General features: G+C 39.0%; 2 protein-coding genes and 1 long non-coding RNA gene across 3 annotated transcripts in view; all 3 read right to left on the reverse strand.

Annotated features, from left to right (window-relative positions):
- The window catches only part of LOC114149750 (protein NLRC5-like), a 1,536,511-nt gene that overhangs the window by 802,581 nt on the left and 720,376 nt on the right, over positions 1 to 13,554 (reverse strand). The window lies entirely within an intron of this gene.
- Positions 5,479 to 6,894, reverse strand: LOC114149784 (nuclear factor 7, brain-like). Its single transcript, XM_028025891.1, has one exon. The coding sequence runs from the start codon at positions 6,877 to 6,879 to the stop codon at positions 5,494 to 5,496; it is 1,386 nt and encodes a 461-aa protein (XP_027881692.1). The 5' UTR covers positions 6,880 to 6,894; the 3' UTR covers positions 5,479 to 5,493.
- On the reverse strand, positions 12,127 to 13,318 carry LOC114149854 (uncharacterized). Its single transcript, XR_003596620.1, has 3 exons — positions 13,308 to 13,318; positions 13,258 to 13,259; positions 12,127 to 12,231 (listed from the first exon to the last, which is right to left on the reverse strand). It is a non-coding gene; the product is annotated as an uncharacterized LOC114149854 (long non-coding RNA).

The raw sequence follows: 13,554 nt of genomic DNA on the forward strand, positions 1-13,554 counted from the left end.
GAAATGTTCTTCAGGTGATAGAAGGCCGACTTTGTGACTGTCTTTATGTGGCTCTTAAGTTTCAGGTCAGAGTCCATCACTACTTCCAGGTTTCAGGCTGATTGCTGTTTTTTTGTTGTAATAACTGAAGCTGTTCGTTGACTCTAGAACTATAACTCTAGATCTAAAATTCTAGATCTATAACCCTAGATCGTTCCTCTTTAGGTCCAAAGATAATTTCAGTTTTGTTTTTGTCCTGCTGGAGAACGATTTGGCACATCCACACATTTATCTGTTCTAAGCATTTATTCAGTGATTGGTCGGGGTCAAAGGTCACCTGGTGACATCGTAATTGTTAGAACTGTAAATATCGTTTAGCACATATGTAGCAGCTCCCCAGCAGTTGAATTTATCCAGCCAGTCTCGACGGGTGAATTTAGCGTTTTTATTTTTCTTCGGGTGATTCGTCACCACAGTCACCGTAAAAACTAAAACATATACAGATATTAAAATACAAACATAAACTTACAATACAAACAACAAAACAAAACGTACCTCGCTGCTTTCACTGGGGAACACTAAGTGTTGATTTCTTCATGCTACTCAGCTTGACAGTTCAAGTCATTGATTGACACAACGATTCTACCAGCTTTTAAAGCCCTCATTAATTACGGCAGCCCAAGAGGTACAACAAAAAAACCCCCAAAACATTACAAAGTGCAAATACCATTAAACAAAACAAAAACAACAAAAATACTAATCAAAACAGACAAACATCCATAAACAATCTGTGTCATACTTAGTTTAGAAAATTCTTAATTTACTTTAAATTGTCTATCCGTTACACTCCCACCAATAATGCATGAACTATTACCAAAAAATCATGCATTATTTCAAAATTTCCCTTAAAACCATGCAGATTGTTTAAAACATGCTTGTCTGTGAACATTCAGTTTACAAGTCACTTTCTAATAACACCACCAATGTTTGCACTGGTCTTTGTATCACTGAACTCTTAGAGATAAAATCCCTTCCTGATCTTTGTTCTCAACTTCACTTTTCGAACTAAGCCGTCACTATCAACCATTGTTTCCACAACACGACCCAACTGCCACCTATTTCTTGGGAGAAAATCTTCTTTAACAATTACAACATCATTTACCTTTAGATTGCGTCGAATTACATGCCATTTTTGTCTAATGGAAATATTCTGGAGGTATTCTCTCTTCCACCCACAAAAACTCAGGACCTGTTAGCCAATTTGTAGTTAAAATCTCAGAGGCACATAACCCTCTTGATGCATGATCTGCTGGATTTTCAGTGGTGTCAACATGATTCCATTGATTTGGATTTGTGTTTGCTCTAATTATCTGGACCAGATTTGCCACAAATACATGAAACCGTCGTGCTTCATTATTAATATATGACAACACTACTTGTGAATCTGTCCAGAAAAACTCAGTGTCTATCTTCATATCAAGTTCTGATTTTAACAGAACGCTCAACCTAGCAGCAACCACTGCAGCTGTAAGCTCGAGACGAGGAATGGTTGTAATTTTCAAAGGAGCAACTCTGGCTTTAGCCATGATTAAAACACAATGAATTTCACCTTTGTCATTCTCAAATCTGAGGTAAGAGCATGCACCATATGCTAGGCTGCTAGCATCTGACAAGTGATTTAGTTCTGTTTTAACAATTTTTCCAAATCCTTGGGGATGATAACATCTTTGTATCATTAACCCTTTCACATCCTGAAGGCTAAACTTCCACTTCTCCCACCGTACAAGTAAGTCTTCAGGCAGAGGGTCATCCCATCCAATACTTCTGCGGCACAGATCTTGTAAAATACATTTCCCATTGATAATGAATGGTGAAATAAATCCCAGCGGATCATATAGAGATGCTATTACTGACAAAATACCACGGCGTGTATCAGGTTTGTCCCTCAGATCAATGTAAAAGCCCAAACAGTCACTTTTGACATGCCATCGCATACCTAGAGTATGTTCAGTAAGTGCTAAATCAGGCTTGAGATCAGCAGAAACCACACTTGTGGCTCTCTCAGATGGATTCACACAATCTAGAACTTCAGACCTATTGGAATTACATTTGTGGAGTCTCAAACCACCTTCTTTGCACAGTTTCTGTGCTTCAGTTATTAGTGTGGTGGCATCATTAGTTGTAGGGACACTTATTAATCCATCATCAACATAAAAATTATTCTCCACAAATGCTGCTGCAGATGGAAACTTTGATCTCTGCTGATGTGCCAAATATTTTAGACCAAAATTAGCACAGCCTGGAGAGGAGGCAGCACCAAAAAGGTGGACTTTCATCTGAAATTCTTTAGGCTCGCTCTCCAAATCTTCTTGCTCCTACCATAGAAACCTGAGGTAACAACGATGCTTTGATGAAACATAAAACTGGTGGAACATCCTTTCAATGTCACAAATAATATCAACAGCTTCTTTTCTGAAACGCAGAAGGATTCCAATTAAAGAGTTAATCAAATCTGGACCAGTCAACAAAGTGTCATCTGACCTGAACCTCCAGAGCCACATAAAGACAGTTACAAAGTCGGCCTTCTATCACCTGAAGAACATTTCCAGGATTAAAGGACTAATGTCTCAGCCAGATCTAGAGAAACTCATCCATGCGTTCATCTTCAGTCGTATTGATTATTGCAACAGCGTCTTCACAAGTCTGTCCAACAAATCAATCAAACAGCTGCAGCTGATCCAGAATGCTGCTGCTCGCGTTCTCACTAAAACCAGGAAGATAGAGCACATAACACCAGTTTTAAAGTCCCTCCACTGGCTCCCTGTAGCTCAAAGAATAGACTTTAAAATACTGTTGTTAGTTTATAAATCACTGAACGGCTTAGCACCACAATACATTAAAGATCTGCTGTTGTTGTATCAACCTTCCAGACCTCTCAGGTCTTCTGGTTCTGGTCTGCTCTGCATCCCCAGAACCAGAACCAAACGAGGAGAAGCAGCTTTCAGCATCTATGCACCACAAATTTGGAACAAACTTCCAGAAAACTGTAAAACAGCTGAAACACTGACTTCTTTTAAATCTCAACTAAAAACCCACCTGTTTAGAATTATATTTGAAATGTAATCAATTACAAATTTATGGATGGAACTTGACTTAATGCTTTGTTTTGATTATTGATTCTATATTGCATTGTGTTTCTGTGTTTGTAATGATGTAAAGCACTTTGAAATGTCTTGCTGCTGAAATGTGCTATACAAATAAAATTTGATTGATTGATTGATTGATTCAAAGAGGTACCATGAAATTTAGCTGAGCAGTCAAACACTACTCTTAACTTATCTGGTTTCTTTGAATGATACACCCCATGATGAGGTAAGTACCACACACAACCATCATTGATGTTTGTCTCAGGAGCTAGTTCAGCATCACCACAGCTAATGATTGACTCCATAAATGTTTTATAATGATTGTTGAACTGATCATTTCTTTTTAACCTTCTCTTTAGATGTTGTAAATGAACAATAGCCAGCCTCTTATTATTTGGCAACACAGGACGGCAGGGTGTTTTAAATGGAAGGGGCATCTCCAAATGTCCATCATCTTTCTGTGTAATATTTTCACTCAGAAGTTGTATAAACCGAATGTCATCTTGGGAAACACATTTTCCTTCTGGACCCTTTTCATTGAAATCCAACTCCAAAACTCTTAAAACATCAGAAGCCAATGGAGCGGGCATTTCTTTCACCATCACTCTATGTACAAATCTTTGGTTACCTTGCCGATCTACATGTGGATTGGCTGCCCCGATAATACTCCAACCAAGAGCAGTCCTCTGAGCAAAAGGTTCATTTTCCCCACCAACAACAACTTCCAAGGGAGCCAAAGCAGAAGGACAGTCACAACCAATGAGTAAACCTACTTCACAGTCTTGTAAAGCAGGCATTTTGCCAGCCAGATGTTTAAGGTGAGGCCACTGTAATGCTGTACTTCTACTTGGTATGCAAGATGTATCAACAGGAATGAAGTCACGCGTGTATGCTTGCAGCAACCGTATATAATCATCAGAGAAAAAACTCCGAACTTGCAAGTCAAACACATTTTGACTAGAAACAGGTGTATCAACAGAAACCATGGTACTAAGTTTTAGCTGTACTGGTTTGGTTTCAACTGTCAAGTTTTTCACAAGATCTTCTAAAACAAAGGAGGAGTCACTCTGAGTATCAAGGAGTGCATAAGTAAGTATTTCTTTCCCAGGATCCTTCACAGAGGACAGAAAAACTGGAATAATACTTGATGTGGCAGAAATATTTCGGGTGATAAAACACTGTGAGAAACCTGAGCTGTTTCTTTTGTTTGACAGCATTTTTAGAGTATTTTTCTGTTGAGTTTTTATATGAACTTCACTGCCATTTTTTACAGTGTGCTCTGGGAGAAAACCTAAGAAGAGGATTGCCCAAAGCAACAAAAACCTGTCTTAAGTTTTAACATTCATGTCTGCATTTTGTTCTGTGGTTCTGAGTCACACAGAGCAGAAAACACAAAGTCAACGATAAAAACGACCAACAAGAACTAAAAACCTTCTTTTTATCATCAACATGCTGCATTTTGGCTCTAATTTCACTGAAATACATTCGTAACCTAATTGATGGCCCTTTGCCTGCTGACACCGTTTAATAAAACATAAATGAAGGGATTTCAGGCCAACCTGAGTTTATGTTTCATAACCAGAGCTTCTGTGGATGGCGGATTTATAATCAAGTCTTCTTCCATCAGAAGGAGTGAGAGGAAACATTAATGCATCATTTACTGATGATGTTTAATCTGAAGCATCAATGAAAAGAAACTTGATCATTTTATCTGTTTTTATTGGTTTTATTTTTGCTGTTTCAGGTTAACAAGAGACATTCATGAACAACAAACATTTGTTCCCATAAACCAGCTGATATATTTGTTTACATGAAACTCTTCCAAAATGAAAAATAATACAGAATGACTCCAGGTTTGGATAGGAAGCGGCTCATTTGCTTAAAACAATAATAGAGCAACCAAAGCAAATACATTATATTTTGGATTTCTGTCCAGATGGTGAAGTTGAAAACTTCTAGGGAATAATAAATCAGTTTTTGCAAATTCTGCTTATCAATTGTTTTTGTTGCTTTATTTTGTTTACCAATAAAGCAATGCTGTGTCCATGGCTCTGTCCATGTTGTGATGGTAAAGTTATTTTAATTTTCTAATCTTTTATAAATAAATCAGAAAGAGCAAAAGTTCATGAAGTCTCAAAATTTCGCATGCGGTTTTAGAAAAAGTCTCAAAAAACAAATGATTCTTCCTTGTCATGAAGAATTTCATTGACGATCATTTCATCTGCAGTTTCAGTATTAAAAACAATGAGTTTCAAAATAATGAGAAGAATTTTACCAACCCAGCAAATAATACAATCAATCATAAAACCAATCAATTATCTGATCAATAATGTTTCATTTGGACTTTTTGTTCTTCGTGCTGAGATCATCAGAGCTGCTGTTTGATCACTGAGATCTTCATCGGTAAAATCTTTACTGTTTTATCAGTGCCAAAGTATGGAAACATCTTGTCAGTGAAGGTGTGTGTGAAGGTGTGTATGCGTTTGTTAGTATCCAGATCAGAGAAGGACAGTTTTCCTCTGTCCCAGTCCAGATTCACTCTGATCCTCTGGAGATTCTTCTGGACTGAATGATGAGTGAAAGGAGCTGATGGAGAATATGCTGAGAATTTACCTTCACTGAACTGCATAACCAACAATCCAGACTCTGTGCTTCCCTTCCTCTTAACAGACTCTTCTATCACACCAAGTCTCCATATGTCACTGTCTCCAACATCAACATCCCAGCTGTGATTCCCTGAGTTAAAACCATCAGAACTCAGAACAGACCACCAGTAATCAAATCTCTCTGGATTATCAGGAAGCTGCTGTTTCTTTCCTATTCTAACACTGGTCAGATCTTCAGACAGATGGAGTCTTGGACGAGCCGTGTTTGGGTCCAGAACCAGAGGAGTGTAGGTCACCATGGTCTCCATTTTGCTCCAGATGTTGAAGGCCAGGTTGCCCAGATGTTTGGCCTGGTCTATCAGAGCTCCTGAGGGCAGCTGTGGATCCTCCAGCAGGGGGCAGCGCTGGACTCTTTCCACTGCAGCCTTGTAGTTGTGCAGGAATGAGACGTCTTCAGCTCTCAGCTCCTCCTCTGTGGCTCTGACTGTGTCTGAAAGAGCTGCTATCTCTCTGCTCAGAGCCTCCATCTTCTCCTTCATCATCCCTCTCTTCTGCTCCTCTTCCTCCCTCAGTGCAGCCAGCCTGGCCTCCTCTTCCTCTGCTAGAAACTGATGAAGCTGCTTAAACTGCTCCATTATCTGCCTCTCTGTGTGTCGGGCCCGGACCTTCAGGTGTTCTGCTGTCTGATCAAACTCCTCCTGAACTTTCTTCCTGAGCTCCAGCTTCTTCTTTAAAGGCTCCAGAGTTTCCTGAAGTTTCTTCTTGTGTTGCTGAGCAGCTTCATCGATGGGTCTGAATCTGTGCTTGGTGTGTTTTTCTGAATCTCTGCAGACGAGACACACTGGCTGCTGATGGTCCAGACAGAAGAGTTTGAGTTTCTCAGAGTGCAGAGAGCAGAGATCCTCTGAAGCTCTCTGCTCTCTCTGCTGTAAGAAAGACTCACAGAGATTCTTCAGAGCCAGATTACAGGGAGGATCACTGGTGAACAATATCGCCTTACAAACTGGACACTCTCTTACTGGTTTCTCTCTCCACCAGTTCTTCAGACACTCCTTACAGAAGCTGTGGCTACATGACAGAAGAACCGGATCCTTAAAGATGTTATAACAGACTGAACAGCAGAGATCCTCCTCTAACTTGGAAGCCATTTTGTCTCTGAGTGAAGCTGAAAACACAACAGACAGAAAGTTAAACCAGGAAGTCAGTTTCCCTCCTGCAGAAACTTTATTCTCTTACTTTTACTTTGATTTCTTTGTTTTTCCTCCAGCAGCAGTCTGTGTTCCAGCGTCTGGTTCCTCGGCTCTCTGTTCTCCTTGTTCTGTCAGTCGGTGACGAAGGTGATCCTGAGTGTTTTCTCAATCAGTTTTTTCTCTCTGATCCTTTTCCTGTTGGATTTAAAGTCTTGAGGCTCTAAATATCAGAGACGATGTTTCGCTGTATCATGTCCTGGATGACACCAAGTGCTGCTAATCCAGCAGCAATTGGTCAGAAGAGACGGTTTAAACTTTCTCTTCCTCTCTCTGCTCTGCCTACATGAAGCCTCTTTTTCAACTCCTCCTGGATTTGGGGTCATAGTTCAGATTTTATCTCAAGTTTTGTGAGGTAATCAACTAATCATGAGTCCGTCAAAGTAATGAAATAACGAAGATGTCACTGTGTATGGTCTGATTGATTGGTTTTTTTTGTTTTGCCATTTTTTGTTTTTCTTTGGTTGTTTTCATTGGGTTTTTGTGTCTGAATGTTTGCTGTTGTATTTGCTTTTATTCATGAGGACTGTTTTCTGATTTTTATTGTTAATTTGTTTCTTCCTGTTGTGCAATGAAACTAAACAAAATGCTAACAGTTAACATGTAACTCCTGACTCCAGCAGCTCTGGCAGGCTCCCACACTTTGGACTGAACCATTGTTCTAATAATGGTAGAACTTAAAAATTAATCCTTATGTTTTTCTGAGATAAATGGCAGATTTATTTCGTTTTTTGTTTCTTTTACCTTTTCATATTGATATTTAAAAGCATTCGTTTCTTCAATGATTCTTTTTAGAGGGGGACTATTCTAGACTTTTCCGGACTTCCCTGGATCTCACCCCAAGATGGCACAGATTGTCAGAACAGTGCTCATCAGGTTTTCATGCTACAGCGCATCTAGACATTTATGTCAGTGTTAACTTTCAAAAACCGCTACCGTCATGTTTACAAAATCATAGCAGTTGGGTCTATTTTGGCTCCCAATCTGCAAGGAATCGACCAAAAACACAAATTACTCTTCTGCATAAGAGGGAAGAGAAGCCAGACACAGAGAACCATAGTCAAACACTGTCTGGGATCAACTTCAGCTCTCAGTCCTCAACTAACTTTTGTTGAAACAGAGTATGACCTAATCACTTGAACATTGTAGCTCTAAACAGCTGCAACGTGACCTAACTGATTACACAACATTTAAATACAAGCTCTTTTCTTTAAATCTGCGCATGACTATTGACGTGGCATTGTTTCCTATATCTCTGATAAAACAGGAAGAGTGTGTAAACATTTCTTACCTCCAATCAAACATCCAAAGAACAGTTAATAATGTACCACAGAAAGAAAAGGAGCCTAGTAAAAAAAAACATGAAAGAATAATAATATGAAAACATAACCTTTCAGAAAAACTCATAATTTAAATGAATTTAGATAATAACTTTCCCAACAATAGAAGTTAGTAAATATATTCGGAAATCCTTCTTTAAGTGACAAGGTTTGAGTAGCGCTTAACAGTTGTACGTAGGATTTTAAAAAATTGATGAATGATGAAAACTTTCCTAAGACTGCCGGATTCCTTTATTTGAATATCTTGGTAAATTATAGACTGGCAACCTGTCCAGGGTCAGAACGGTACCACACTAATTATTTAATCCGAATGTCTCCCTGTTAAATATGTGTGGTTATATCTGTGCATTTAAACCCTGCATCATATCCTTCAGTACTGTTGTAGATTCTGTCTTTTCCTCCATCTCTTTTAGCTTCTTTTACCTGCTTACAAGCACATGCTGACACTTACATAAACATGTTTATGTATGACTGCTGGCAGTCATACATAAACAGACTGAAGCTGATCAGACTGCCCTTTAGAGAGGAAACAGATTGCAAAGAATAAAAGCTAAACTCTCTACAGTCTTTGCCTCACCTGGTTTCAGCCATAAGGTGAGGAAAACAACCAGCGTCCTCTATGAGGATCAGATATCATTGAATCCTGTCTGGGCACGTTGGACAGAATGTGGGTCAGTGTGTGTGGCTGTCTCCTAACGGTGTAAATTTATCATTGAGCCCTGAAGTGCCCATGTTGGACAGAATGTGTGTGTGAATGTGTGGCTGTCCCATGATTTTGGGTGAAACTTGATCATTGTGTCAGAAAGTGTCCATGTTGGGCAGAATGTGTGTGCGTGCGTGTGTGGGAGAGGATGTGCGTGCGGGGGTGGGCATGTGTGTGTGTGTGGGTGTGTGTGTGTGTGGCCGTCCCCTGACTATGTAATTTTATTATTTAGTACTGAAGTTTCAATGATGAACAGAATGTGTGTGTGAGTGTGTTGCTGTCTTCTAATGATTGGTTTAACTTGACTATTGTGTCCTGAAGTGTTAATGTTGGACAGTATGTGTGTGTGAATGTGTTGCTGTCTTCTAATGATTGGTTTAACTTGACTATTGTGTCCTGAAGTGTTGATGTTGGACAGAGTGTGTGTGTGAATGTGTGGCTGTCTTCTAATGATTGGTTTAACTTGACTATTGTGTCCTGAAGTGTTAATGTTGGACAGTATGTGTGTGTGAGTGTGTTGCTGTCTTCTAATGATTGGTTTAACTTGACTATTGTGTCCTGAAGTGTTGATGTTGGACAGAATGTGTGTGTGTGTGTGTTGGGGGGGGGTGCATGCATGTGTGGTGCACGCTGGGGTGCGTGGGTGTGTGTGTGTGTGTGTGTGTGTGTGTGTGTGTGGCCATCCCCTGATGATGTAATTTTATTATTTAGTTCTAAAGTTTCAGTGATGGACGGGGTTTGTGTGTGTGTGTAGATGTCCCATGACGGTGTGACTTGATCATTTACTCTTTTTGTTAGGACAGTTATTGTCCTATAATGATTTAAAAATATTTAGAAAATTATTATATGCGTTATCCATGTCATTTTCTTTCAATACTGACACCCAGATTGTTTAGATAATTAATTTTAAACGTGTTTATGGATTCAGTCCTTATTCTTTTAAAACATGAATTGCTCTCGCTCTTATCTTTCATGTTCACAAGCAACAAAAACAGGTAAAGTGATCTCTAGTATCATAAACTAATAATCCAGTTATTGAACTGTTATGTATTAAATTAGTAAATATATTATCTATTAATATTGCACTATTAGATGTGATCCTGATAGGTCTTATAATTTGACCTAACAAAAAGGCTCAGACTGCATAAAGTATTAAATATTAAAATCCTCAGAAAAAAGACCCAATATATGCAACTAACAATTAATTTTTTCCATATACTGTATATTTCGACTGTTAAGCACTCAAGATGTCTTTTAGCACTTTTGTCATGTTTTCAAATATTTCATGTATAAGATTGCTGTCCACATATAGAGCTACTCTGCTGTCCGTCTTCACGTCTCTGTTAATATAACTGATTTCATAACCGTCTAGTTAAAGTCAGTCTTGATATTAAACCAGGTTTCAGAAATAGTTATGACACTTAAATCCTGAATGAACTGGCTTAAACAAACTTTGATGCTGTTAAAATTCACATATAAGCTTCTGCTGTTGAAATGTATAATGGAAAATGTATTATTTGCTTTAACAGTCAAATTGTGTTGCTGAGTAGAATAGTAGCAACAGTTGTTAACAGTATTATAGATAAAGTTATTTTCTGGATCCAAATCCTTTTCCAGGTCAGGACTTTAATATTCAGTGTAATCAAATGTTTTTGATAGAGGTATTCATGTTGTAATCATTAATAAAAATAAAGTTTTGGTAAATTGTGACCTGATTGAAAGAGATGATGTGACAGGATGATTGGCTCTTCCTGAATCTGTCTTATTTTGGTCCTTTAGCTCCATCTAGTGGAGGATAAAATACATAGGTCTGTTCTGCAGCAGTGATTTTGTAAATATTTTACTCCCACTTTATCTTCTATTTTAAAGTGCTTCTAATCATCAGTGTCCAGTTTTCTTTCTTTAGTTCTAAAAATTGAAAATTGTTTCATTTTAGTGATTCCATTGATCAATTTAATAATGGCTTCCAGAAAATAGAAGCGGTTTTTGTTTTGATTAAAAAAAAAAATCCCGCTAATGCAAACTATCCTGTTTGTTTTGGTTGTATATACCCAGCATGCCTTGCGCTGTGGTCCACTTCATGCTTTTGGAGCAGTTGCTGGTTCAGTCCACCTCAAAGCACCAGATTAAAACAATTTCACTCCCATAATTAAAGAAAAAATGAAACATCTATTCTTTGATGAAAGAAAATGATCTTTCCTGATGACAGAGAATACAAAGTTATTTAAAATAATAGAAGGAAATCTGATTTTAATCAGAACATTATGTTTCTGTCTCTAAAACCCACCAGATCCCTGATAATTTTTCAACACTAATGGGTTTATTTTACTGTCTTCATCTAAAAGATTAACTAAAATACGATTTTGGCTTTGGAGTAAAAACCTGTTTGTGACTGAAGCTGTTGCCAAAACCTCATTATTCTGGAGCCTCTAATTGGTTTCTTTATTTTATAATTACTTTTCTAATGGGAAATCAGATATAATAAGATGACTTGTAAATATCTGTTTTTATTGGTTTTATTTTTGCTGTTTCAGATTAACAGCAGACATTCATGAAGAATGGTCATTTTTTCCCATGAAGCAGCTGATATATTTGTTTGCATGAAGTTCTTCCAAAATGAACAAGAAAAATACAAAACAAAACGTAAGGTTTGGATTGGAAGAGGCTCATTTGTACAAACAATAATGCTTAAAATAAAATGAAACATTATGTATTGGATGTCTGTGCAGATGGTGATGTTGAAAACATCCATGGATAATAAATCCTTGTTTTTACAAATCAAATGTTTTAATCAGGAAGATGAATATCATCTCCAGTTTCCTGATTAAAAACATTGACTTTTAAAATAATAGAAATAAAATTGCTAATGCAGCAAGCTAAACAGGACATCATAAAACCAACCAATCATCTGATCAATAATGTTTAATTTGTACTTTTTGTTGTTCATGCTGAGATCATTAGAGCTCATGTTTGATCGCTGAGCTTTTCATTGTTAGGATCTTTACTGTTTTGTTTGTGTAGAAATATGGAAACATCTTGTCAGTGAAGGTGTGTCTGAAGGTGTGTGTGAAGGTGTGTATGTGTGTGTTAGTATCCAGATCAGAGAAGGACAGTTTTCCTCTGTCCCAGTCCAGATTCACTCTGATCCTCTGGAGATTCTTCTGGACGGAGAGACGAGTGGAAGGAGCTGGTGGAGAACATGCTGAGTAGCTACATCCATTGAACTCTATGCACAACAATCCAGACGTTATGCTTCCCTTCCTCTGAACAGACTCTTCTAACACACCAAGATCCCAGAATGAACTGTCTCCAACATCAACATCCCAGCTGTGATTCCCTGAGTTAAAACCCTCAGAACTCACAACAGACCACCAATCAAATCTCTCTGGATTATCAGGAAGCTGCTGTTCTTCTCCTACAGTCAAACTGGTCAGATCTTCAGACAGATGGAGTTCTGGACCAGCTGTGTTTGGGTCCAGAACCAGAGGAGTGTAGGTCACCATGGTCTCCATGTTGCTCCAGATGTTGAAGGCCAGGTTGCCCCGATGTTTGGCCTGGTCTATCAGAGCTCCTGAGGGCAGCTGTGGATCCTCCAGCAGGGGGCAGCGCTGGACTCTTTCCACTGCAGCCTTGTAGTTGTGCAGGAATGAGACGTCTTCAGCTCTCAGCTCCTCCTCTGTGGCTCTGACTGTGTCTGAAAGAGCTGCTATCTCTCTGCTCAGAGCCTCCATCTTCTCCTTCATCATCCCTCTCTTCTGCTCCTCTTCCTCCCTCAGTGCAGCCAGCCTGGCCTCCTCTTCCTCTGCTAGAAACTGATGAAGCTGCTTAAACTGCTCCATAATCTGCCGCTCTGTGTGTCGGGCCTGGACCTTCAGGTGTTCTGCTGTCTGATCAAACTTCTTCTGAACTTTCTTCCTGAGCTCCAGCTTCTTCTTTAAAGGCTCCAGAGTTTCCTGAAGTTTCTTCTTGTGTTGCTGAGCAGCTTCATCGATGGGTCTGAATCTGTGGTTGGTGTGTTTTTCTGAATCTCTGCAGACGACACACACTGGCTGCTGATGGTCCAGACAGAAGAGCAGAGAGCAGAGATCCTCTGAAGCTCTCTGCTCTCTCTGCTGTAAGAAAGACTCACACAGATTCTTCAGAACCAGATTACAGGGAGGATCAAACTTAGAAGATCTCCTCTTACAAACTGGACACTCTCTTGATGGTTTCTCTGTCCACCAGTTCTTCAGACACTCCTTACAGAAGCTGTGGCTACATGACAGAAAAACCGGATCCTTAAAGACATTATAACAGACTGGACAGCAGAGATCCTCCTCTGATATGGAAGCCATTTTGTCTCTGAGTGAAGCTCAAAACACAGCAGACAGAACGTAAAACCAGGAAGTCAGTTTTCCTCCTGCAGAAACTTTATTCTCTTACTTTTACTTTGATTTCCTTGATTTTCCTCCAGCAGCAGTCTGTGTTCCAGCGTCTGGTTCCTCAGCTCTCTGTTCTCCTTGTTCTGTCAGTCGGTGATGAAGGTGATCCTGA

This window comes from Xiphophorus couchianus, chromosome 8, assembly GCF_001444195.1.
Source record: "Xiphophorus couchianus chromosome 8, X_couchianus-1.0, whole genome shotgun sequence".
In the NCBI taxonomy this organism is placed as follows: Eukaryota; Metazoa; Chordata; class Actinopteri; order Cyprinodontiformes; family Poeciliidae; genus Xiphophorus; species Xiphophorus couchianus.